Raw genomic sequence first — 26,421 nt, 5'->3', positions numbered from 1 at the left:
ACGCCAAGCTGTTTCACATCTTCAAGTTTTTTCAAGCTGTTCCTTCCACCTGGCATGCCCTTCTTCTGGCCCTGTAGTCTTCCTGGAAAGTACCAATCCATCTGTCAACATTAAGTGATAGTCTTTTCTGACTCCATAGGTGGAATTTACCACTTCTTCCTTTGCCCGTAGCACATAGGCTACATTCTTTGCCAGACTGTGAGCTCCTGTCTTGATTCCCCTCTTCATGCCCCTCACCGGCGTGTAGTAGGGGCTCAGCCACGGTGAGGTGAAAGAGGAGCGGCTTACCTCAGGATGAAGTAATATAACAACAATTGAATTTCGGCTGAGTGCTCATTACTTCTTAGTAAGTATGCTAAATATTTTGCATCCATCATCTCATTTAATACTTATCAACTCCGAGCAGTAGATCCTGATAGTTTCCCCTTCCTGAGTTGCCCCCCAACACACACGCACCCACCATTTTCTATCTCAGCATCCTGCTTTGTTTTCTTCCTAATGCTTTCCACTCTCTGAAATCATTAATTTGTTTACTCCCTTATTAGTTGCCTTCTCTACTAGAAATTAAACTTCATGAGAACCAGACTTTGTCAGTCTGGCTCGCTACTATAACGCCAGCACCTGTTGCAGTACCTAATATATTGTGAGTACTCGATAAACATTTGTTCACTGAGAGAGTGAATGAATGACTACCTGCGTCACAGGTAAGAGGCTGAGACTTAGGGAGGTTGAAATGCTTTGCTGTAGTCAACGCAGCTCAGAGGGCTTGGGTGGGAATTCTGGTCCTTCCCCAAATTGGGCGATCCTCGCATGCTGTGCTCCTCCGTTAGGCGCTCTCCTAGCAGGCAGGTCTTAGCGCTCCTAGGAGGAAGGTCTGCTTTCCTCCTGCACCCACTTTCTTCCCTGAAGGTCAGCCTTCCCCAGCTTTCACTTCACCAGCTAAATCCCTTCTGGGCCAAGGCAGGTAGTGAGAGATGCTGTGTGCCAGCCACCAGATGTGTCCTAAATGCCAGGCATGTTGTTAAACACTCGAGGTAAAATGGTCAATGAGAAACAGACTCAGCCTCCAAGGAGTTCAAGTGGCAAAGACTGACATTTACAATACAGCCACGCGAAGGCATGCTGAGTCCCTGAACCCCTGGAGGCTGCAAGGGCAAAGCAGGCATCTATCAGACCACCCTCATCACCGGTTCCCTGAAGGCAGACAAGGAGGCATTATCTCAACTTAACGCCAATTTTATTCTCTAGTTCGGTGCAGTGACAATCAGCTGAGGGCTTGAAAGATATTTTCTATGCAGCCTAATTAAATGAGTGAGACCTGGGTACCTGTCACCTCGGGACAAATGAAATTGAAATTGAAACTGATGTCTGACCCAGAGAGAGAGTCCGTCCAGGGCATGGTGACTTGGTCGCAGACCCTTCTGAATGACTCTGTTTGCTGGAGCTCACCAGAACCGAGGTGACAATCGGAGGGAAATGGCTAACGTGCAGCCAGTTTGCTTTAGGAAAGTCACAGGCTGGCTGTGGTTGAAAAAACTGAAAACATCTGGCTGTACCTTTCTTTAAAAGAGACTATTGGGATCCCCTATAGCAGGGAGGTAGTTTTCTAGTACACGGTTCAGAGTTTGAGTCTGCCGAGGCCTTGGAAAAATCTTTAGCAATCACCAGAGGTTACCATCTGTGCTACTGGTAATGAGGCATTACCAGTAACCTGGCTGGATAAATGCAGCCAAGCTGGCTTCACAAGTCCCCTCATAGCTGCCTTCACTCAACGTTGAGTCCGCCATCCATGGTTAAAAACAAGGGCCAGGCCCTCTAGTTCCAGCTCTGCCAGCTGTGGAACTTGAGATGTTATTCATTTCTCTACTCCTCACTTTCATCTGTAAAATAGAGCGGTAATGCTATTATACAGGGTTATTATGAAAACTGTGAAAATGTTGGTGAAGTGATTAGTTCAGGGCCTAGTAAATAATAGTAGCATCCGTTTAGCGAGTACTTATAGGTATAATTATCTTCATTTTACGGACATGGAAACTTTAAAGAGGCCTCTCGCTCAAGGTCATACCGCTGATGTGTACTGGAATGAGGCTTGAAGCCATGTCTCTGATTCTTAGTTGTGTGCTTTTCCACTATCTGCCGCTACCACCACCATAACTAACACAGCCGTCCCACTCCTGGATCTGCACCTCAGCCGATGGTTCATCCAAAGGAAGGAGAGGAGCAGTGAATAAACATCCCTTTATTTCCATCTTGGCCTGGATGACTCTCTCCCTCCATAGACCATTAGGGTGAGGGGGCGAATGGTTGAAGTCTTGGAATCCAAGACCGCCTTGAGTCAGCTGGATTGTAGAGGGCTGGAAGTTGCTAAACGTGCAGCTGTTTTATAAGGAAGGTGAGAACATTTCCTCATGGAGGTGAATTGGTTCTTTAAGCTTCCTTGCTTGGGAAGGGCTGGACATGAACTTACTTATGCTTTGCCCTCAGCGACACAGCATTCCTTGTCCATCAAACACACACATCCTTTACCGGTAAGGCTCAGTCATTTGTAAGAGTAATCATCGTTTATGATACAGCATTTGATGATACAGCTGGTACCCCCAGTGGTTATATGTGCCTGGTGATTGCAGTGAGAGTTAGAAAATCAATGGAGTCTGGGCTTACCTATATAGTAAGCTGTCTGTGAGATTCCTGGGCAGTATCTCTGAGACCAGCAAGTTGCCCACAGTTTGCCTCGGAAGACTTGGAATGTTTCTGGAACAATAATTCTTTTGGGGGCTGTTTTGATCATTCACTCAAAAAAACTGTGTTGAGGTTTCACTGGTGGCAGGCACATTATCAGGTACTAGTGATATAGCAGGGAACAAAATAGTTAAGGACCCTTACATCTCAAAACAATTTAGATAGTGATCAGTGCTGTGAAGACAATACAGTAGTCTAATGTAATAGCACAGGGGTAGGGTGGGCGGCTACTCTAGATTGCTTGGTCAGGGAAAGCCTCAGAGAAGGTGACATTGGAGCTGAGACCTAAGTGTTAAGGAGCCAGCATTCCAAGCTGTGAGGGGAGAGCTTTTGAAACTTAACAGCAAATGCAAAAGCCTTAAGACAGGAACAAACTCTGCTTATTTGAGGGGCAGAGAGACAGCCAGTGTGTCTGTCAAGTGGCGTGAAAGAGGTTAGAGAGATAGGCAGGGGCCAAACCATGTAGGGATTTGTGGGCCACGGGCTTTATTCTAAGGCTATAGGAAGCCATCGAAGGATTTTTAAGTGGAGCAGTGACATAGTCTGTTGCACATTTTAAAAATATTACTCTGAATGCAGTATGAAAGCTAAACAGTAGTGAAGTAAGAATAGAAGTAGGAAAACCAGTCGGAAGTCAACTGCAGCAGTTCAAGCAAGAGATGGTGGTGGCAGTGGAGAAGAGAAATGGATAGACACAGGATAGGAGTGTGGTGGGCGTGGACTGAACTTGCTGGTGGACTCAGTGGGAGAGGGAGATGGTGCTTCTAAGGTTTTGAGCACAGTGGTTGGCACTTATAAAGCACTCAATAAATTAATTATAGCTTTTGACCATTGTTATGAGCGAACGGCCTATTATCAAACACCAAGAGAACGTTCTAGGCTTGAGAAGCAGTCTTGAACCCATTCAAGTGACAGAATGATGCCTATAGTGCATGTGTGACAGCAGCGTCAGCTCTTCTCTTTTGTTAATAAATGAGGCTTGCAGGTATGATGGTGTTTTCAGGAACCAGAAACTCTGATTTTCAGTTAATCTCACCGCCATCAACTCACTGTATAACTTTTAGCCTCTCTTAGCCTTGATTTCTTCATCTAACCATAAAATGTACTGAGCACTTTCTAGGTGCCCGGTACCATTCCAAGGTCTCTCTCTATATGTCCAGCACTCTCTCTATATATCAATCCTCATCTAATCCTCCAATAACTCTTTCAAATAGGTACTAAGTTGTCCAGGTAAGAGCACTGAACTCAAAATCCCACAGCTAGCAAATGACAAAGCTGTGACTCAAACCTAGGTGTTCCTATCTCTTAAATCCACATTCATAACCCTCTGTGACATGAGAAGTAGGTTTTGAGAGTTGGTGTGCTTCCAATTTCTGACTTTCTACCACTTCTGGACCTCAGTTTAAGGTCAGCATGGGACTCAAAACTACTGCGAATTAATATGGGACACTTGAAAAAAAAGCCTACTGTTCATTCAGAGATTAGAGATTAATGTCAAGAGTGTACTTATTCATTGATCTTTTCTCCTCTTCCTTTGGTAACTTCTAAGATACAGCAGCTGAGGCAACAGGAAATTTGAAGTCCAGCATTTTATTAAATCTTATGTTTAAGATTTTTGTGGAAGGAAACTGCTTGAGATTTGGTTTGCATTATTCACTTGCCAAGCAAAGATGAGGAAACTGGGTCGGGTGGATTTCCTGAAGGTGCAGGAAACAGGGAAGGTAAACTGTTTTCTGCATCTCACTCCCCTACCCCCTGGAATTGCCTGGGCCCTAATAGAGGCTTTGAGAACGGTTCCTTTCAGCCCTCACGACAGGAGGTCGTCAGTTCTGTGAAATCCAGCAGCGGTGGAGAAGGGAAGGGAGGTTGGGGAAGACCAACAGAAAGGCAGAGAAAAGGGAAAGCTTGCAGCCCCCATGGCATTTTCCTCTTGAAGTTCAACAGGAAACCAAATAATAGCATAGAAGTTATTTCAGAGAGGAGAAACACACACACACACACACACACACACACACACACACACACACACACACACACACACACACACACACACATATACACACACACCTCGTCCTCACAGACACTTTGAAACTGCCAGACATTGGCAAGGATATGGGGAAAATGGGCATTCTCATACCTGTATGAGTAATGATTGTAAATCAGTACAAGTTGATTTCTGGAGGGCAATTTAACAGGAATATATCAAATCCTTTTAAAAATATTCAATACATAGAGGGTATGTCAGGGGCCACAGGAGTGGACTAAAAGAGCTTCCAAAGGCCAAAGCTGAACAGTTAGAGCAACAAAATAAATCAAGTAGTATTGGATTATAACCCAGAGTGTAAAAATAAGTATCTATGAGTCCATACTGATATAAACAAATGATCAGTAAGTAAATAAATGACTAAGAGATAAATCTCACGTTCAGAAGAATTTCAAATAATTTTTGTAGATACTCTACCTTCAACCAGGGGTAACATAACTCCTCACTCCTTAGGTGTGGCTGCTCATCGTGACTTCCTTCCAAAGCGTACAGCATGTGAAGGGGAAAAAGGTAACTTTGCAGTGGAAAAAACCTTAACAAATATTACTTCAGCCAGGTAATCAAGGTCAACATCAACAGCACTAAGTCATATCAATAGTGTGTGCCCTTGGTACAATGTGATGAGAATGGTGCTTTACCTCTGTGATTTTTCCTTCTCAAGGCCCATAGCCATGGCCTAATCATGAGAAAAACATCAGACAAATCCCAAATGAGGGACATTCTACAAAATACCTGACCAATACAACTCAAAACTCTCAAGGTCATCAAAAACAAGAAAGTCTAAGAAACGGTCAAAGCCAAGAGGAGACTAAGGAGACCTGATGACTAAATATAATGTGGTATCTCAGGTGAAATCTGGAACAGAAAAAGGACATTAGGGAAAAATTAAGGGAATCTGAATAAAATCTAGACTTCAATTAATACTAGCATTAATACTAGTGTACCAAATTTGTTGATTCATTCTAACAAATGCACTAATGTAAGATTTTAATAATAGAGGAAAGTAGATATTGGAACCCTCTGTACTATCTTTGTAATTTTTACTTTGACCCAGGAGTTTCCCTTCTGGGAATTTTTTTCTTTGGAAATAATTAAGGGTGAACCTAAAGATTCACCAACGTAAATATGTGTCACAGAGGTGTAGGTTATAGTGAAGAGGTAGAAGTAATTTGTGTCCAATAATTAGGTATGATAAATCCATACAACTTAATCGTGAACCATAATCTTATAGAAATACATTTCTTGATAAGGAAAGGTATTCATGATTGATAGTTGAATGAAAAAAATCGATTATGAAAGAGCCTGTGAAGTATATATTTTTACATATGCATAGGAGGGATATAGATGAATATATATATTTCAACGTGTTAATGTTGATTATCACCAGTGGATAACACTATGGGGTTTTTTTTGCTTTTTATAGAAGCAATACGTGTTTGCTACAGAAAATACAGATCAGCGAAAAACAAAAAGTTGCTTTTGAATTAAAAGAGAAAACGCTGGAACTGATTCCATTATAAATCCAGCAGCAGCAGTAACAGAAGACTCAATCCTAAGGAAGGGAGTTCTGAGAGCAGATGGGACACTGGCAGGCTTAGAAGCCTGCCTGTTACTTCTGTCCAAGTGTCTCCCTATCAAAGGGCCCTGCCTGAACAGGCCTGCTGGTGCCTTTCCATCCTCCATAGAAATGGGCCACCACCCCAAGTGGAGTGCAAGAAGGGCAGCCACCTAAACAGGTTGCAAGGTACATGGAGCTCAAACTTAGCACTGTGGTCAATGTGTGGACCTGCGGCTGCCCTGGAGCCCCAGAGCTGTCTCACAGGTGCCTGTGTCGATCTATAGGGGCAGAGGCAGCTGCGAAGGCTGAGAGACAAACCCAGTGTCTACTTCTTTCTCCTTCTGTAGTCGTCCTACCCTTTTCTGGCATTTTTTTCATCTTAAAGAAGCACTTGTAAGGACTTTCCAACTCATTACAACAACCCTTGGAAATAGATATTATCATCCCATTTTTAAGGTAAAAAATTGAACCTCAGAGATCTTAATCTTCAGTGGCTGTCACTTACCGTCTGGGTAACCAGGGGTCAGAAGATCGGGTTTATGTCTCTCTTCTTACACGAGTGCATTTTCATATCTGAGAGTTCTGGAGTCTGCATAAGCTGGATCTACCATTTGCAAACTGTGTACCTCAAACAAGTCATGTAGCTTCTCTTGGCCTCACTACTCTCATCTGTAGGATGGAGATGATAATACTTATCCTAAAGCTACTGTTAGGGTTCAGTATGATTATGTATATAAATTGCTTAGCACAGTGCCTTAAACATTAAGTCGGCTGTCTGTGAACAGTGGTCATTACTGAAGGAGAGAAGATTCATGAGATCAAGTATAACGTGATCTAGAGAGAGAAGAGCCCTTTTCCCCGTTTCCTGTGATTTGTGAAGGAAGGCACAACAAGGCTTGCTTCCACTCTAGACTTTAAGAACCATGACGAATTGGGAAATTACGGGAAATCATTTGCCCATAGAGCTCACTCTACTAGGGTGTGCACTAGGTATTGATCAAACGGTACAATTCATCAACCTGGTATTTAGGCCCAGCCAGAAAAAGAGGTGAAAGAACTTGGAATGTTGAGGTCAGCCTTCAGATTGAGTTGGAGAGGAATGGGGAAAGAGGGCAGTGCATAGGAAGCAAGAGAAAAAAAACAGTATAAATGAGCTCTAATTAGCTCAGCAAATGTGTAAGTCAGAAAGGAGCTTCGCTTTTGTCTGGTTTGAATTTTTGTAAATTTCACTTATAATGCGAAGTGTCCTAATTTCCCAGCTGGGGAAGCTGGGTCCCAGAGTCACACAGCAAAGCCAGGACTAGAACTGTGAAGTCCTCTGATGTTTTTCTCAGTTAACCCAGGATAAACAGGGAGGACATTTTATTTTGTATTTGTATCTCTTTTAAATGTACACTTACATCTCTTAAAACTAATTTATATTAGTTCCACAGGCAGCAGCTAAATATGTAAGTTCTGATTCCTTATAGCACAGTAACGCCTCACTTTCAGCCCAGGCTACTGGGACAGGTGACATGGGAGACAAAGGTAGCAGCTCTGCTCTGTGTGGTGGAGGAGTACTTCCGGGTGTGGGTGTGTGGCCCGTCCCCCAGCTATAGGCCGGTCACATTCCCACTGGAAGTGAGCAGCTGCAGCCTCAGGTGGTGAATGGAGACTTCCCGTTAATTCCCCATACAACACCTATGTGGCGTCCTTTCTGGAGAATACTACATCTATCTTTTTGCATCACAACTGAATCTAGCCTTCCTTCCCTGTTGATACCTCTTAATTTCTCCATCCTCTTAAGTGAATAATCCTTTTTATATCAATAATGAATAAATAGCCAAGGACTCAGAGGTATAAGTGATGCCAAGTCAAATTAAGTTGTATTGTATTCTCAGGAAAAGAAACTAACTTGCGAGATCAGAGTGCCTACCCACCTCATTTATTAACTTCCTCTTATAAGCGTCCATCTCTGGGGACGGAAGCTGAAAAACTGAGCTGCCTATCTATATGGACTTTCTTAAAGCTTGTCAGGCAGTGAAACACTCCTTCATCTTAATCACTTTATGAGCAGGTGCTTAGGGGCTGAATAGGACTGGGGCTTGGGGCATGCCTCTAACAGTTCGATTTCACAGACACAACGAGACAGGATTGCTCATGAGGCAGCGCGCCCCACCGGCAGAGGGGACCCAACATTCTGCTGGCTGGGCTCCTTCGTCCCATTCTGTCACCTGGACCCCTACCCCTAGGGGGTGTTAAGTGTCACATCACTCTCCTGGTCATGATTTAGGAACTCTCCGTTCCTTTAGCTATACTTTTTGTTCTTATACCCCCCAAAATAATTTAGAAAACATAATGTGCCTCCTTGCCCATTTTAAGTTAACTCCTGAAATTATATGTCAAGTTTAGATAGTTGAGAAGGATGTTAATTCTGACATACTGCATAGTACAAGCTTTATGTACATTTTTGTCAAAACTTTGGCACTACAGATTTAGCATATTAAATTTACAGGCGAGATTCACTGTGTAACCTCATTGGCAAAGATGGTTTTCATGGTCAAACCATCCAGCCAAATCAGTCTTGCTTTCTGTCAGATCCAAGTCTGATTTCATTTTGTCAATTAAAATAAACATGTTAGTACACATTTCATGACAGCCATCTCATTTCTGAATATGAATTCTTAGATCTGTGGATAGACAGATAAGGGCACAAAGCTTTGCCAAGAGTTTATTACCTGGATGAAATAAGGGATTATATCCTTCACTATTTCTTACCCTGTTCTCATAGGACTCCTCTTAGAAGCAAGGCATTCTAAAATTGTCCCCTGGTGAGATTCGGGAGGATGAGGGGTGTGCATTTCTTTTCTGAAGTAGGAGTAAGGCGACTGTAAGAAGTGAGAATGACTGAAGAGAGAACCTGTAGATCACAAGCACGTTCTGGGAGAGGTCAGTTTTAACAAAGAGTATGTATAGAAGGTAAGGATCTGGACATTAATTTCCTCAGAATTACCAATGACCAAATACCTCCTGGAAAATCATTAGGTACCACAAAGGTACGTGTACCCCAGTTTTTAAAACGCTGCTTTTAGACACACCAACACTCTCAAACTGGGTCAGTCTGTGACTGAGGCCAGTTAACTGGGCTTCGCTCAGTATGTCCTCACCGGTGTTTGGCAGGGACTGACTTTTGTAAAGACCTGTCAAGTAGAAGAGTCAGAACCACGGAACTCAGCCTTTCTTTCTATTCAGTATCTGTAGGTCTGGAGTTGTCATTTAAAAAACTCTCAAAGGAAGCAAAGAAGGGCATTCCAGAAATTTAAGGACATTCGGAGATAGGAGCGCACTTGCTCTGGATTGTAACATTTCAGATGCCAGAAGAACAACGGTGAAGGAAAGTTAGGCAGGTGTTGATTCTGGATAAGAAGAAAAGCAGGTTGAAGAAGGGAGCCAACATTTTAAAGTATTTATATTGCATAAAATACATAAAACTCTCACAATAACCCTGTAAGATATACAGTAAGTATTACCACAGGAAACTGGGACTCAGAGAGGTTGAGCAGCTCATCCAAAGTCGCACAGCTCATTAGTGCCAGAGCGGGGACTTGAACCTAGTTTAGTTTGGTGACTTCAAAGCCACTATATAATGCTGCTTCTCTCATGGTAAATACCTACTACAGAATGTGCTACCTATCTAACACCCTTAGTTAGTTTATTCTCAAAACAACGATAACAGAACAGACACTCAAAATTTCAATATCCTCTGAGTATCACTCCAATTATAAATCTAAGTGTGAGTGGTAGATGTTTCAGAGGAGGATGATAAGTGGCTGAGGTGGAAGGCTGTGTTACTTCCCTTGGAGAAAGTAGACTGCTATAGACTATTTAAGATAAAATCCTGTGAACACAGATCAGCTTACATACAGAGTGAGGAAGGGACATTCATGTGATATCTCACACTAATGATACCGTGTAACCCTCCAGGAGAGACCACACACAAGGTGAACAAAAGCTGTATGCTGTAGATTCAGTTACGATTTTTTCTTCTTTGTTGTTGCAAAAAATTAATTAATTTCATTAATTATGAAAATGAGTATGATTTATTTGAAGATGCTATTCTGGACAAAAATACGTCTCTTTCCCTCCCTTCCCCTTTCTATCTCTCTTTCTCTCTCCCCCTCTCCCCTCCCTCCCCCCTCCCTCCCTCCCCCCTCCCCCTCCCTCCCCCTCCCCCTCCCTCCCCCTCCCTCCCCCCTCCCCCCTCCCTCCCCCTCCCCCTCCCTCCCCCTCCCCCCTCCCTCCCCCCTCCCCCCTCCCCCCTCCCTCCCCCTTCCCCCCTCCCTCTGTCAGCTACTAGGCTCTGAAGTCCATGAGGGCAACTACTGTGATTTCATCTTGTTCATTGTTGTGCCTAGTGTTATGCCTAACACAGAGCAGATAGATTAACCAGTGATGTGCCAGAATTCCAAGGCCTTAGGCTTTTAGACTGTGAGATGAGCTGTGTCTTTCAGGCCCAAGAACAGATCTCTTTTAGGATAATGAGAAAAGACTTTATCAGTCAGGGTTCTGATCTTTTCCCCAAGTCAACTCTGCACATCTTTATAAGGGACCTGGCAACTTGAAAAGAACTTAGTTTATTTATAATTTCATTATACTCAATTTTGGAGGGTTGTTGACCTCTTTGTGAATATGATGAAAATTATGGCCTCTCTCAGACAAGGAACACACAGACAAAATTTTGTATACAACTCCAGTAGGTTCATGAACCCTTTAAACTATGCATCTCAAGTTAAGAATGCTCAATAATGAACCCAGTTTAAGGAAAGGGCACATGCTTGTGCTAGACCTCTCATACTTGAAGGAAAATTGACAAAAGCACATTGAGCTTGCTTTGGATATAATACCAAAGGGGAGACTATGGCACCGGTTCCAACTGGGTCTTGATTCTGGTGAGATGCTTTTCATGAAAGACCCTTTTTGTTCCCTTTGGGACAGGTGCCACCAAACACTGCTCCTTAATGACGGTCCACTGTGCAGACCTTCCTAGCGTGCACCCTTCATCCCATGATCGGACAGCAGGCAGGAAAAGGGAATGGAAATAGGGCAGGGTTTGGATAGCGAGGCTTGCTGAGTTGGTTCTTTTGGCTCCTGAGTGCACGTGCCTTAATTTCATGCTCCATGCCTCGAAATGTTTTGCCCTTAGCAGAAGTACTACAGGTCCATTGTCTAGGATGTTTTCCCTTAAAGGCTTTCCCAGAGGGATGCAAAAAAGCACAGAGTTTTATACAGACGTAGATAATCCTTTGTGAGATAAAAAACATTTCTAGGTCATAGCAGGGTACTCACGCACCCTCCAGGCCTGTCCTCTTCCCTAACTCCTGCCTCTACCAGAGGAAAGGGGATTTACCTCCCTTCCAAGCTCTCTAGCTTGCCTGTTTCAGACTTTATCCAGCTGAAACTATTCCTTAAGTTTTAAGGACGCAGGCCTTACTATGTGACCGAGGATATTACATCTCTCAGAGCTCCACTTTCTTCATTTGCCAAACGGGGATAGTAATAATGATAATAGCCCCTACATCCTAGGATTATTTTGAGGAGTAATAGAAAGAATAGGTGAGGAGCGCTTACCTCAGTGCCCCTGGCACACTTGATCAAGCTGGCTCTTGTTATTATTTTAAGGACAGTGGCTTCTAGAAGTGGTGGAGGAGGAGAAACTAGGCACATTTACTGCTTTGGTCCTTCTAAGTGTCTTTGTAAGTCTTTTTCTGGCCCTGACTTTTTCTTGCCCTAGTGCTTGTATCAACAATGTTCTCTCCCAGGACCAAGCCAGGGAAGCTCTAACCCTGAGCAGCTGAGGTCCTAGCCATGCTTCTGAGACTCACAACTCATTTTTTGGCCACTGAAATACTACTGACTAACATCTAGGATGCCCTGGTCAAGGCAGTCATGACTGACCATTCTTTCAGCTCCTTCCTTCCCTCCCTTCCTGTTTTTATTTCTCACTCTCTTTTTAAAACAACTATTTATTGAACATTTCTATATGCCTAGCACAGTCCTAGTGCTAGATAAACAGTAGTCGATAAAATAGACAATATTGCTATTCTTTTATGCTCTGGTGGGGGTAGAGGGGAGAGTAAATAGCAAACAAATGATTTATAGGACATGTTAAGGGCTATGAAAGAAATAAGATGGAGATGGAGAGTAACCAGGGAGCCTGACTTAGATAGAATACCTTCTCTGAGGAGGTGACATCTGAACCCAGTGACTGTCCCTGTGGCATGAATTAAAACCATGGCTTTATTCCAAGTGAGAAGTGCCATTTGGTGTGCAGAACGATAGCTTCTCTTTGCCTTTCTTTTCTAACAGTACGTGGCCTTAAGGCTTAGGGGACGGTAAACTCCTGATTTTTACCAGCAATTTATTTTGTCAAGTTAAAAAAATATGACCCTCATCTGCTCCTTTAAATAGCTATTCACTTACTGTGTACCAGACACAGGCATTTTATATGTATTATTTATTCCTCCAGTAACCTAAGAAAGTAGGTTTTATTATCATCATTATCTCTGCAGTCAAATAAAGAAATCAGAACACAGAGAGGCTAAGTAACTTGCCTCTGGCCACAGTGCCCAGCAGTGGTAGGGTTAGGGCTGGAATCCAGGGGAGTCTGACAGCAGAGCCTGTGCCTTCTATCAGTAGACTAGGCTCGCCCCCTTCTTGTGAAGTCTTAACTCACTTGGTTCTCCTTTCCTTTGTAGTGGTGCCAGTGAAGAAGAAGATACATGAAGGCCTGCCATCCCCGGTGGAAAATCATCCCTTCCCCTTGTGTGTATGTGACGGCGTGTATGTAACAGCTTCTGATTCCTGTGAAAGCTGCCCAGCAACAAACGTGCTTCCACCAGATGCCTCCCCAGATCCACAGCAGGCACATAGCTCTCCAAGGAATGACCAGTTGTACTCTTACTGACTGTGCTTCTCATTCTCTTGTTGTGATAGGTCAAGGAAAATGCCCCTTTGATCAACCAGGAGCAATTAAAGCGTCCTTCAGGTAATCCCTCGATGGCTGCTTTGAACTTACTCAGGAAAGCCAGCCCCTGTCATATTGTATACCCAAACAGTATCACTTCATTAAGAAGGATCTGGAATAATCTTGAAGGGCAGTCAGAATTTGTTTCCCTACCTGCTAATAAAACCACACTTTATTCATATTGAAGCATGGAATAAATGAGGGAAAAGTCGGGCCGAATCAACCCACATAGTTAGTCTCTAAAAGTCCCTTTAATACATCTGTGAAAATGTGGTTTCATGAAATAAGATGGATGGCTTGAAAACAGATAAAGAGTTAAATGTTAGAAATATATAGAGATATTTTTAGTACATGAGGTTATCCAGGATTTCAGATTCATAATTCAGTGCTGTGGAAATGAAAAAAAAAAAAATTGAAGAGGTAGAAAGGAAATGACTTTTTTTTTTTCCAAAAAAAAAAGGTTCCAAAGAGTTCTGATTAAAAGTTGAAATCAAAATCGGTATTTCTGAACTCGAATTGCCTAAGTTTCCAAAATAGTCACTAAAGGATCTGATGGAACCTGAATTATTTGAGTGGATTCTGAGGTTTTATGGGTCTTGTCACAGCATGAAAGTCTGGAATGTGTATTACAAATGGGAATTTTCAGTGTAGGGTTTGCTCCCCCTCCCCCAGCTTAGCCTAATTTGGCTTAAATGCAGTGTGGGGAGAATTCTTGGCCCTCTGTGGTGTTGAATCGAGCTCCATCTCCTGGCAGATATACCTTCCTTTTACTCCAGCGGGGACCCCTCTTCCCCTGGCTCTCCCCACCTCCAGGTCATCTCCCACACGCTGGCTCTCTCCTCTTAAGTAATGTGAGCAGAGACTCACCGTGGTTGGACTCTGGTCTTTCCCCACTCCCAAAGCACATTTCCTTACAACCAAGTTTTTTACTCCCAAATAAGCAATGAGGTACTAGGGAATACAAAACTGCAAACTAAAAAACATGCGTCTTCTGAAACAGGAGTTTTACTTAACAAATGGTTTGGAGTCAGGGAATGACATTATTTTTAGATGAAACAAACACAGTTATATTATGAAATAGAATGTTTGTATACATAAACAGTAAAGATAAAATAGGAGACTTCACAGAGAATTTTTATTTGCGAGTGGGGTGTGTGTTCCCTCTCCTCTGCCTTTAGTGGTATTTTGGTGTTCGCTTCTGAGAAGTACAATTGGAAATACATCCAAGCAGCCTTAGGGTTTCTGTTGACTCAGGACCTACACTTCTAGTGCCTCTGAGGCAGAACCAAAGGAGCTTGCACTGAGGGAAATTTGCCTGCCTGCCTGCCTGCCTACCTATCACAAAGCTTTAGGGCCAACTGATATGTGTGTGCAGGATGGTTTTGAGGGAGAAACAATGCTCACTTACTATAGGAATCCTGTCTATATCACTGTTCAGTCCTGTGCATGCTATGAAATGATTGTTTCTTTGAGGCCAGGAAGCTACCAGGTGTATATGCTTCTGGGTTAGGATTACCCTTGCTCACTAAATATGTTGTTGGAACATTGGGGCTGAGAGTAGTTTGGGCTGTTTAAAAAGAAAAACAAAAAAGTATTTTTCTCTCAAACTGGTGGCCAACAAATGACTAAGACATTTTCGGTGCTTTACCTTTCTGCCCACAAGACTGGAGACTTTGGCATACCACTAATTACAACCCCCGCCACATCCAAAGAAACTACTCCTAAAGGAGGACCAGTGGCCATTCTTAAAAGAGTTTAAAAATCAGAATATTAAGAAGATTTTAGGATTTGGAAGCTTGTGTTGTCTTTCCCCAGTAATTACTGTTTAACCTCCAAGTAGTAGCCTTATTTTAGCAGTGGACAGATCACTGGCTCCTCTATACCTGATCATATGTTATTACTCTAAATCAGTATTTGGGAAACCCAGGCATTTGTGCAATGGATATGAATGGAAATACAAACATACATGCCAGCCTGTCTATAAATTATCATACTCTGTAATCCTCAAGGAAAGCACTTTTGCTTTTACTTAGAAAGGATTTCAGATTTGCTTTATGGGCTCCTGCTGTTTTCAGCACCTGATAAAACTTTAACCAGGGAAGGATTAAACACAGCTCAGCAGCTTTTCTGCCCAGGCTCCTGAGTTCCTGCCGGCAGCATTTATCAGTGTAAGAACTAAGATGCTTCCTGCAGTGGCACCAGCTTCCCCAAAGCTTGGAGAGTGCTTCTCGGCCTTGAGCCCCAGCATGATGAGACTTCCCTCCTACCACCAGGTCAGTAAGAGTTGCTCACAACTGTGTCCTAACTGGTTGCAGGGTTTGCAGAAATCCCGAGGGAGAAGTCATCAAGGGAGGCAGGTAATGAATGTCTTCAGAATGAATTGGGTCCTCACAGCAATCCCTGGCTCCCTTCCAAAGGTTGAGTATCTGGAGGCTAAGAGGGGGTTTGTCTTTTGATTTGATTGTCATTAAATCCAGGGCAATTCCAAGAATTGCTTGGAGTCTCTGCTCTGACAGCCTAGAAAGGGAAATGATTTAAAATATTGAGGACCAACTATGGGGACCCATTTCTCAGATGATAATACAGATTTGGAGGCCAAGAGTCACTTGCCTTGAGTTACACAGCTGGGAAGTGTTGGAGCCAGGTTTTGTACCCGGCTCTTCCTAACTCTGTGTATGCCTAAAACAGAGAGAAAGGAAAAGGCTGCAGGTTTCCCCCCTGCAGTCTGACCATTCCACTCTATGGATTCTTTTCCAAAATTACATTTTAGGGCTATAGTTTAGGCTCAGAAATGGCAGCAAGGTAGCCTTATTCTTCTACTTTAGCAGATACATTAAGTACACATTGCTAACTTGAGCCTGCCCCCAGGAGTTGGAGGACACCTTTCCTTTTTTGTGCCATCCCCCATAAATACAGTGTTTTTAGGCCTTCAGGAGTATGGAACTTCTCAGAAAGAGTAAAAGTGAGGAGTCTTCTGCTCTCTAACTTTATTTGAAAATGTCAGCTGCTGCACTGCTGCAGAAAAGGAAATCTTCATATTTTAGTAAACCTAGCCAGTCTGTGAGGATGTGGTAATTCAAAGACCTGTGAACATAGACTTTCCTGCTAACACCTGATGTGTGTATATACACACACACACAAACACACACACATGCGGTTTAGCAACTAAGAGAAATTCAGAGCAGCCGCCTCATTATCTCGCATACCACTGCAGAGGTTTCTGCCAGCCCTGATTACAAGTGTCACCAGCTAATGGGGCCTAGTTTCTTGCTTACAAGATGCTAAAAAGAAGAGCAACTCCTTGGCAAAGGTTGTCAGCTCCTAAAGCATTGAGCCAAGGTGACAGCCCTGAGGGAAACTGCACTCCAGCTCTACTCCAAGGTGTCTAATGATATGGGAATTTTGGACACCCAGACTTTATGGTGACCTGAGAGTTTGACCACTCTAGTCAGGCCTGAGGGCACGGCTGCAGAATTCATGACTGATAGGGGGGTGGCAGGGCTTAGGAAGTCCTCTCCTCCACCTAGAAAATATTCTCTTGCCAATACCTGAAATGCCACACTCTGTAGCTGTTCAACACATGCTTTTCGATAAGAAAATTCGTTGCATGTTTACAGTGTGCCTAGCACAACTGGAATTTTCTGTTTAAAAAACAAATCTATCTCATTATGAATGGACTCAGCCCAGCCCTGAGAGAAAAGAAGGCCTGCAGGGGAGACTTCAGATCTCATTAATATTGCCTTACCCACAGCAGTGTTTCTGAAGCCCCACCGCAGCCCGTTCCAAGAGCTGTAAGGCCCATGGGGACTGCCTAGTAAAACAGTAGCATTTGGAACCAAGAACACACGAGAAACAGAAGAACAAGTGCCAGGGCAGGAAAATAAAAATAAATTAAGACACTAGTGGGTATACTGGTACAAAAAGTGCCACAGAGCCCATGCTGGGCTTGATAGGACCTTGAGGGGACAGTAGATTTATACTTAATGGGACTTAAACCTGACCAGTCTTTCTACAGTGACAGGCCACACTGCGTGGATGGGGAGAACCACCGAACCCATTGTCCTCTGCCTGTTTTCCTGTGCACAGTCACATTCCCTCCTTAGTCATCTTCCCCTTTCACGCTTTACATTAAACAAGGGAACACTCAGTCTTTCACGGGAATTACAGGTTTGAGTTAATCTTTCAGTATATCATTTTCATACTGTAAATTATTTTGTAAGAGATTTACTGCCATCCCAGGATGTTTGGACTCAGCCCCTGTGCATTTGGAAATCAATAAACTATTACTGGAAATACCATTTGTCTCTCAGAGTTGTGCACAAAGGACCCTGCTAGGTGTAAATATTCATGGTGATCTGCATTGTTAACTGTGATAATGCTGGAGATGATGGTGTTTTGGTTATGAGAGGTGGGACACTCATTTGCCCCTGACGTCTCTAGCGTAGCTTAGGAGATCTCTGGGAGTGGCAAAAGGACAGACTTAAAGTCATTGTTATTTAAAGAGGTGTTTTCTCCTCAAAGTGAAATGATCCATGCCTAGGTTAAATTTTCTGAGCAAATTATAAAGTAAAGAATGCTTGGTCCTGAATGATGTTTTCAAATAACGTTAAAGCTTTACAATTTGGATTAGCCAGGGGGGTGGTCAAACTTTAATTCCTACCATATTTGCTAGAAGAAAAAACCTTCATAGAGCAAATTACAGTTAGGCCAGCAAAATCATCTTTGGGGAACCTTAGAAGTACACATTTGATATAACTGATGAAGAGATAGAATTAAGTTCTAAATGAAGCAATTCTAGTCCAGTTTGTAATATCAGGAGCAGAGGATGCATTGAAATCAAGAGGCAAAATGTGAAAACTCAAGATAGTAGATACTGTATGAATTAGAAAGTACAATTCCTACCTAAAAGCATTACAATTCAATTTTTAAAATCCATCCTTAAAACCCACCAGCAAGTGTCTGGAGCAGCTGCAGTTTTTGAACCCTGCTGTAAAAAAATTTTTTTAACAATTTTGTCTCCATCAAACCCCTTTAGTTAGCTAGAGGCTGCATGTGAACTTTGGAGAAATTGTTCAACATAGGGTTCTAGAGGGAGTCAGTCACTCAAGGTCATGCGGTGAGCCACGCTGATAAAGCCAGGCCGGGGGACTCTTGTCCCCTGTAACAATGCTTAGGCCCACTTCCTCCCTCCCCAGTTGCTAAGCACACTTCTGCCTGGTGGGATGGGATTGCCAAGCACTGTAGTACTTGGGAGTCTCGGTGTTTTAACAAACCACAATGTGTTTGGAGGTTTTCTCCCCTACTTCCTGGTGCCAGTATCTCAATACCGCATCCCATTGCCTCAGCCCTTTTTCATTTTATTGTCTTTCCCTCTGAAAGCTACAACTCTTTATTTTGTTTCATTGATCTTTGCTTGGTCCAACTTACAGGTGGCCCCATTTCCTTTACACTCATAAAAGAGTGAAATTGCAGCTGGTCTAGAATATCTCCTGGCCTTAACAAGGCACCAGAGGTAGTAGGTACACCCAGCAGAATGTCAGGCTGCCAGTATTAATAAGAGAAGAAGGTGTCACAGAAAAGAAAACAAAACGAAAGGCGGCTTGAAGTCAGTAACTGGCTGCATTGAGTGTCTGTACTCGTTAAATATTAGAGTCTCCAGGTTAAATCACTCATTTTGTTAATAATAATAGCTACCGTTTAGTGAGGTCTTTTTCTGGGCCAGGCTACTGTCCTAGTTGCCTTTTACATTATCTTATTTAATTCTCACAGCACTAATATTATCATCCTCTGTTTTATTGCTCAGGGATCAGAGAGTTAAATACTGTGCCCAGGGTCACACCCTAATAAATGGGAAGCTAGGATTTAAACCCAGGTCTAGCAGACTTTACACCCTGGCTCTACAGCTCTCCTCTCCTAGCTGCACTGATTCCAGCTGATGCTGGTGAATCACCTTCACCCATCCCCCCACCTCCACAAGCACATACAGTATGGCCTCGGGGCAAAGGAGTTTGTCTTTTTTAGGCCTTGTTTTGTACAATTTGCAAAGTACAGTGTACAGTGAGGGAAGGAGGATTAAGGTGAGCAGTGAAACTCTCTTCTGACCTGAAACTGCACTTTTGGAAGGAGGACGCCATTAGACTTGCTTTATCTCCTTTATTCCAAGGCCATAAATAATGAAATCACCAGGAGAGGCAAAGCCATGGCTTCTTTTGCCATAGTCTTAGAATCCCCCAAATCAGCCAACTCTGGCACTGAGTCTGTAATTTAATTAAATATCTTGAAGGCATCTCCAGCAGCTTGACAGTAGACCAGCTTCGTATTCCTGGGAAGCGACTGCACAGGGAGTTGTCTGTTGGTTCATTGACTGAGCTGAACCCTCATGGCCGTAGCATACCACTTTGCCTTACAAAAATGGCCCACAACCTTCGTACCATTTTAGGGAGTCAGTCACAGCTCATTTACCTACGGCTCAGTCAGCTTCACCTGTCCCTATTTCTTAAACATGAAATCTGCACAAGTGGTTTGACAGTGAGTAAATGAGACAGAACTGGAAAAATCCGAAACCTCTGCTGGACCTGTTCAACAATGACCGAGAACTAAGAAGTGAGTAAACAAGACTTCTGACCAGTTGAAATAAATAGTATGAAGCCAACACATAAGAGAAAGGCCATCTGTCTACCCGTAAAGCACCTACTCAGAACCTATTTATTCCTGTTTCACACATAATTCTAAATGTTTGCTGTCTGGTTTCCAAGCCTACAGCAGATTAAGGGCAGGAAACATTTCTAGAGGAAACTTAACTCAAGAAGGAGACGGAGCTGACAGCAATAGAGAAGACAGAAAAAGTTTAAGTAGACTGAAAGAGCTCAAAAAGCAATGTTTTAGGGGGGCATTTAGTGCCCAAAATAGCTCTTTACACATCTCAATTTCTAAACACCTCATATCATAGGACTGTATAATTATACTCAAAGTGACCACCTGAGCATCACACCTAAAGAAACTAAGTTATGCTCAGAAGAAAGCAAGAATTTGCATATCAAACATTTTAGAAATATTTCTATCACAAAGGTAAAGAAAAATGAAACAAATTCCCCTTTTAGGGGTTAAAGGAATAAACCTTGGACTAGCCAGAACATTTAGTTAAAACAAAACATCCCCCACCTGAGGTTTTATTGTTCCAGGAGCCTCTTGTGTTTAGAGAGTTTTTTCAGAGCTTTGTAAGTGACTTTCATGCTACAGTGCTTTGCATATATGGCATGAACAATGGAAGTACCAAGTTTCCAATTGATGAATAAAACTACAACCAGAATACAGGTCAAATCCTGTTACAACAAATATTGCTACTATAAAAATCACTTAAGCATCCCTGTTATCTCTCAGCTCCTGTCAATTGCCCATTTATTTCAAGCAATAGTCATTATAGCAAAATTGAGGTATAATAAAAAGAAACTGGACCCTCACCACAAGTTGGGTGTAACACAATTTAACCCGTAATACCAAGGTTCTTACTTGTATTTCTTCAGTTCTTTGCTGAAAGAAAAATAAATCTTATGTAGGCATAATACCAGCCTGGGAAGCTGGTATTTAGTCGTTGTTGCTAGGAGAAGGAAGAATTCAGAAGCAAAGGACACATGGAGCTGTGTGGCAAACCCTCCCTAGGGAATTTGGTCTCCAGGGCCACTTTTGACCTTAATCCACATTGGAGCCATCAACCACAGAGTCGCTTGCTTCTAATAGTGATGTGATGCATATATTAAGACCTGGAATGAAAACATGATTCACTTCACATGGGTCATTGAGCAATTTGTGGCAATCTGGCCCTGATGCGATGACCCTGAGATAAAGAAATTGAGAAACATGTGACTGGAACTATCCTTTATCCCAAAATGCACTGCTTTCAGCACTGTTGATTGTATGTAGAAATGATGTTAAGTTAATCAGCTTCATTCCGTTTGGTATACAGGCAAAGATTTTTCCCTGCCTATCCATCTGCTTGTGGCAATGATGAGTTTTGACATTTGCTATAATTTTCTCATTTTTTCTACTTTCTTTTTTTCTTTCTGTCTTTCTCTTTCTTTTCCTTAAATACTTCTTATGACTACATTGCAACCGATATTTTGTAACACCCTTAGCAGCAGAATGGCGTTAAATCATCGTTCATGTCTGAACGGTACAATCAGCAATAGGAAGAGGAGTGGGGAGGGAGAGGGAAATTGTCCACCTTTTCCTGATGATAATGCCTGGCTCAGGCCCCAGATTCACATCACACTGTGAAGAAATTCATAAATTCTGGGCACTGCTCAGCCTGAGGAGGCAGGCAGTATCCCTTCGTACCTCAGGGTGAGATGAATGGTCTGTTGAAGTCATGCCCTTACAGAATACGTTCACCTCTGCTTGCTTTCTCCCCCATGCCAGAATGTAGTTAAACATTTACATGTCCCAGGCCAGAAGATCAGGTTATGAGGAGCTTGAATGCTTTGCTTGGCTCTTGAAAACATTGAGTCCGAGTGTAGCTCTCTGGCTTGAAGGTCGCCATTTGCTGCCTCACCATTTTCATTAGGACATCTGGAGATTGCAGGTGTTAATTGGAAGTAACTTTTCTGTATTTGGTTTCTCTCCACACATTCAGGCTTCTAGGACCTTTTGACCCAGTTGGATGGCTATATCCTACTATCAGATTCAGCCTATTCCAAGTGGGAAGAACCATGATAGACAAGTAAGATTGCTCTTTGGCTTGTGGTGGCGGTGGTGGTGTTGACTCTGTCAGTGGGGTGATTATGGGTGGCCATGATGGTAAAGAAACCACTGATAACAATAAAAATGTGTATTTTCTCAGCACTTAAAAAACCAATTTCCATCTGCTAACAGGGGTTGTTCTGATCTCTTTTCCCCAAACTCCTTTTTTCCCTAGAAGATACTGGCCTGTCTGATCAAAAAAGAGCATGCCTTCTGAGACCGTATCTAGCCAGCTTATGGCCAAACTATACTTGCCTGTTGATTTACTCAAAACTAGGTTGCCTTTTAAACCTCTTTCCCCGCCTCTGGCATGAGGACAAGACATGCAGAGGAAGAATTAGGTCACCTGGGGGTCCACTGTTGCATCTGGTTAAGTGGTGTAAAGAAGCCAAGATTTCTCGAAGTGTCTGTGTTTTGTCATTTCCGAGATGGTGAGAAAATCCATCTGGAGTGTTTATGCCCCCCTGCATAGCCAAGCCACGGGCTTTCGTTTGTACCGTGCTACTGGGGCTAGTCACCGCCCTCAGAAGGGACAATTTCACGATGACTTACTTCCTAGTAATCCCCGGAACAGTCTCACGAGGATGTGCACAGCTGCTGCGTTTCTTTGGGCCTGGCATGTTCTCAGATGGCAGACTTGCAGAACAAATGAGAGGCCTGGCCTGGTTCACAGGCAGAGAGATCCAGAGTTCAGGCTTCCCCTCGCCTTTTATCCTTCCGCCCTCCTGCCTCCACTCCTCCACCTCCTCTTCTTCCGGTCTCTCCATCTGGAAACCATGAGCCTCATGGATTCCAGGCACAATTCTCAGATTTCAGATGTTTGGGAACTTTCTTTGCTTGGGTCATTCTTCAAGAGTAAGAGAATTCAATTTGGGAGGAAAAACAGCTGAGACCCTCCCTTGCACAGAAGAGAAGATAAATAAGGTGTGGTACATATCCATCCCCTCACCCACTCAGTTCCAAACCCACACACAATGTCTGATTTCAGAAAAATTATTGAGATTCCCTCCTGGGAGGGAACAGAATGGAAAAAACAAAATCTCCACTCCTAAAAACATACTTTTCTCCCTTCTGAGGTATCAACATAACTGGTATCAGATAATAGGATGTAACTGATTTTGTGTGTGGTGTTGGGGAAGAGGAGAGTCTCTGGAGGGTAGAACTAAGAGTGATGGAATAAAGTGAAAAGTAAAATGTAGCCTAAGTTGTTAGGGAGGAACTGTTAACATTAAGAACCACTTAACCCGTGTTGCATCTCCAGGAAAAAGAACAATGTGTGGTCTTCTGTCCTTGGAAAATGGAATGAGCTTTCTCCTAATAAATACTGGGTTTTAAGAAGCAGACAGACTTGGTTCTAGTACTGGCTCTGTCCTTAACTAACTCTGAGGAATCAAATAAGCCGCTGGATCTATAGGGCTTAGTACAGTGCCTGACACATAGGAGGAACTTAGTAAATGGTAGCTTGTGACCACTATGTATTGTGAGGACCATCACTCATCAAAATGAGTCCTCTTGGGGCTGTAGATGGAGCCTGCCCTCATGTTGTCCCACACTGGCTTGTCTGCGCAGCCTCTAGCTCCTCCCCAAGGCTACTTCTTAGCCCTCTCTACCACACCCACCCAATTATACTTTCATATCAATTGTAAGGATCTCAAATTATATGTATTTATTTGTTCATATGGTTGCTGTCTGTACCTCTTTGAAGCTTGTATTGTTTGTTCACTGCTGTATTAGCAATGTTGATAAAATGGCCTGACACAAAATAGATGTTCGAAAATATTTGTGGACTTGCTGACTGATATCTTGATAGCATTCGTATCCAGAGTTACTCCAGGTATTAATTACATCTTGACGCAGAAAACTGGGAAACACCTTTAGCTACATCTGCCCCAGCATAAGTGACCATAGCACTCAAAAGGTACCTCTTCTTCCCAGAAGAGGGAAGAGAGTTAGGAGACCTAACTGCCATTCCTACTCTGCCACCAATAAGCTATGCAGCATTTGGCAGGTCAGCTTCCCTCTCTAAATACTCATAAAATGAGGACTAGAATCCACTAGATTGGAGGACCTCTCTGCCTCTTCCAGACCTAACATTGTAAGATTTTAGCAGAGCAGGAAGTGACAGCGAGAACGGCAAGATGCTTCCTCTAAGAATCCCAGCAGCTTCTCTTCCCCTGTGTGTGTGCGCGCACGTATGTGTGCACATGTACGTGCACACATGCAAGCGGCAGTGGGGTTCAGGGGGCCAGGGGGGACATGCGAACTGGGGCTGGCCAGGAGAGCTAGACTCATGTAGACTCTATGGAGAGTGACATTTCCCCAAATGCTCTGGGCTGAATATTCCTGTTATCCCCAAATTCCTGTGTTGAGATCCTAACCCCCGATGTGATAGTGTTAGGAGGTGGGGCCTTTATGGAGTCATTAGGTCATGAGGGTGGCGCTCTCCTATGAGGACCCAAGGAGAAGTCAGCAGTCTGCAGCCCACAAGAGGGCTGCCACCAGAACCTGACCAGGATTCAGACTTCCAGCCTGCAGAACTATGAGAAATAAATTCTTTTTTTTTTTTTTGCGCTACGTGGGCCTCTCACTGCTGCTGCGGCCTCTCCCGCCGCGGAGCACAGGCTCCGGACGCGCAGGCTCAGCGGCCATGGCTCACGGGCCCAGCCGCCCCACAGCATGCGGGATCATCCCGGACCGGGGCACGAACCCGCGTCCCATGCACCGGCAGGCGGACCCCCAACCACCGCGCCACCAGGGAAGCCCGAGAAATAAATTCTTGTTGAAGAGCCATCCAGTTAGTATCCAGATAGTATTTTGTTACAGCAGGCCAAGCAGACTGACACCCGATGTGCACGAGCCATGCCCACAGGTACCGTAGTCGAGTAAACGGGCAAGTAGAACAGTGGGCTAAACAAAGCTGAGCAGGTTTCTTTTCTGTGGGCCTTCTCAGGCCTCTTAAAGTGTTCATTTGCACTGTGGGGTTTCAGGAAGGGGTAGGTAGGGTACAGTTTTCTGGCGTTCCGTCTAACAATTTTAGGAAACACTGATTTAGGGATGAGTCCAACTGACCTCATTTGACTGGTGAAAAAACTGAGGCCCAAAGAGATGAAATGATTTGCCTAAGGTCATACAGCTGTTGGGACACCTGAGTTCTTGCCCAGACTTGGCCACTGTCTCCCAGAAGAGAAAGTCTGTTTATTGGCCCCAGAGCCCACATTAGAACGTTCTAGGAAACACCCCAAGATTCCCTCTTTGATACTAAAGGGAAGCATTGCAAAGGCTGGAGTTCTTAGTTCTCTCCCTATCCCACACCCCGGGTCTCTTTTCCAGGCTGCATTCTGGGGTTACTTTTGTGACGAGTAAAGGAAGCACTGGCTGCTTGATGGAGACCTCCGCCACAGCAGTACACCAGGCACCACGGTGAAGGTGCTCAGGCAGCCTTGTGCATTGGCCAGACCTTTTATTCCAGCTTAATGGTTACATCCATTTTCTGGACTAGGTAATTAAGGTGTAAGGTTTTTAAAAAGGGTCATGGCATTTGTGTCTGGCCTCTAGAGGAGTTGACTGTGGACCGTTCTCAAATGCCTTCCTTGGCACTTTAGCCTTGAACCTTCAGGTGCACTCGTGGGGGCATCAGTGTGGCAGGCAGCAGCACAGGGGTGGGAGATGCCAGTGAACGTGTGTGTGTGTGCGCGCGCACGCACGCGCGTGCACATGTGCACATGTGGCAACAGCAGAAGGAGATGTGGGCACATCAGGAAGAACACCGGCTTGGAACCCCTCCAAACTGCTATTCTTTAAATATTAGGTCAACATTTATTTAGAGGAAAGGGTGGTAGGCACCTTTCTGTGAGTGTCGTGGCAAGCAGTCGAGGCTCTCCCTATCTCACAGAGACAAAAGCCCTGACCCCCTTTTTAGAAAAGACCATTTAGGGATCCTCTGTTGTTATTCCAACGTACTCTTTTGCGGTCTCACCCCACCCACTAACAAATGACTTTCAGAGTATTTCTTCCAACTCCACACAATTATCTCCCTGAAATGACTTCTTAAAAGTACAATTTTCTACCTCATTACAATTTGAGTGAAGTTTTTGCACCAGCCCTCACCCTCAACAGACTGGTCATATGTCATGTGTGCGTGTGTGTGTGTGTGTGTGTGTATCGTCAGGCTGGTGATTGAGTGATGACCCTGTTCCTTATATAGAAAGTGTGTGTGACACTCTCATGTGGTCACAGGCTTTCTCCTACTGACTTCAGGGCCTTCCAAGTAAGGAAGAGACACAGGGCGGTGTTTTCTTAGGAGATTATTATATCCACCGGAATGTAGCAAGAGCGTTGAGC

At 43.6% G+C, this 26,421-nt stretch overlaps 1 protein-coding gene across 3 annotated transcripts in view; it reads left to right on the top strand.

Moving 5' to 3' along the window:
- TRIM44 (tripartite motif containing 44) overlaps positions 1-17,642 on the top strand; it is a 115,014-nt gene extending 97,372 nt beyond the window's left edge. The window contains exons 5-6 of one of the 3 annotated variants that reach the window (XM_067038012.1): positions 5,237-5,293; positions 13,076-17,642. In XM_067038012.1, coding sequence (XP_066894113.1) covers positions 5,237-5,255 — 19 coding nt within the window. In that variant the 3' untranslated portion in view covers positions 5,256-5,293; positions 13,076-17,642. The remainder of the gene's footprint in view (positions 1-5,236; positions 5,294-13,075) is intronic. The other 2 variants (XM_059069948.2, XM_067038011.1) reach the window with 2 other exon arrangements.
- The last annotated feature ends 8,779 nt before the right edge of the window (positions 17,643-26,421 follow it).

The sequence above is a fragment of the Kogia breviceps genome, chromosome 7, assembly GCF_026419965.1.
Source record: "Kogia breviceps isolate mKogBre1 chromosome 7, mKogBre1 haplotype 1, whole genome shotgun sequence".
Classification (NCBI taxonomy): domain Eukaryota; kingdom Metazoa; phylum Chordata; class Mammalia; order Artiodactyla; family Physeteridae; genus Kogia; species Kogia breviceps.
This window is presented reverse-complemented; position numbering and strand designations above follow the sequence as displayed.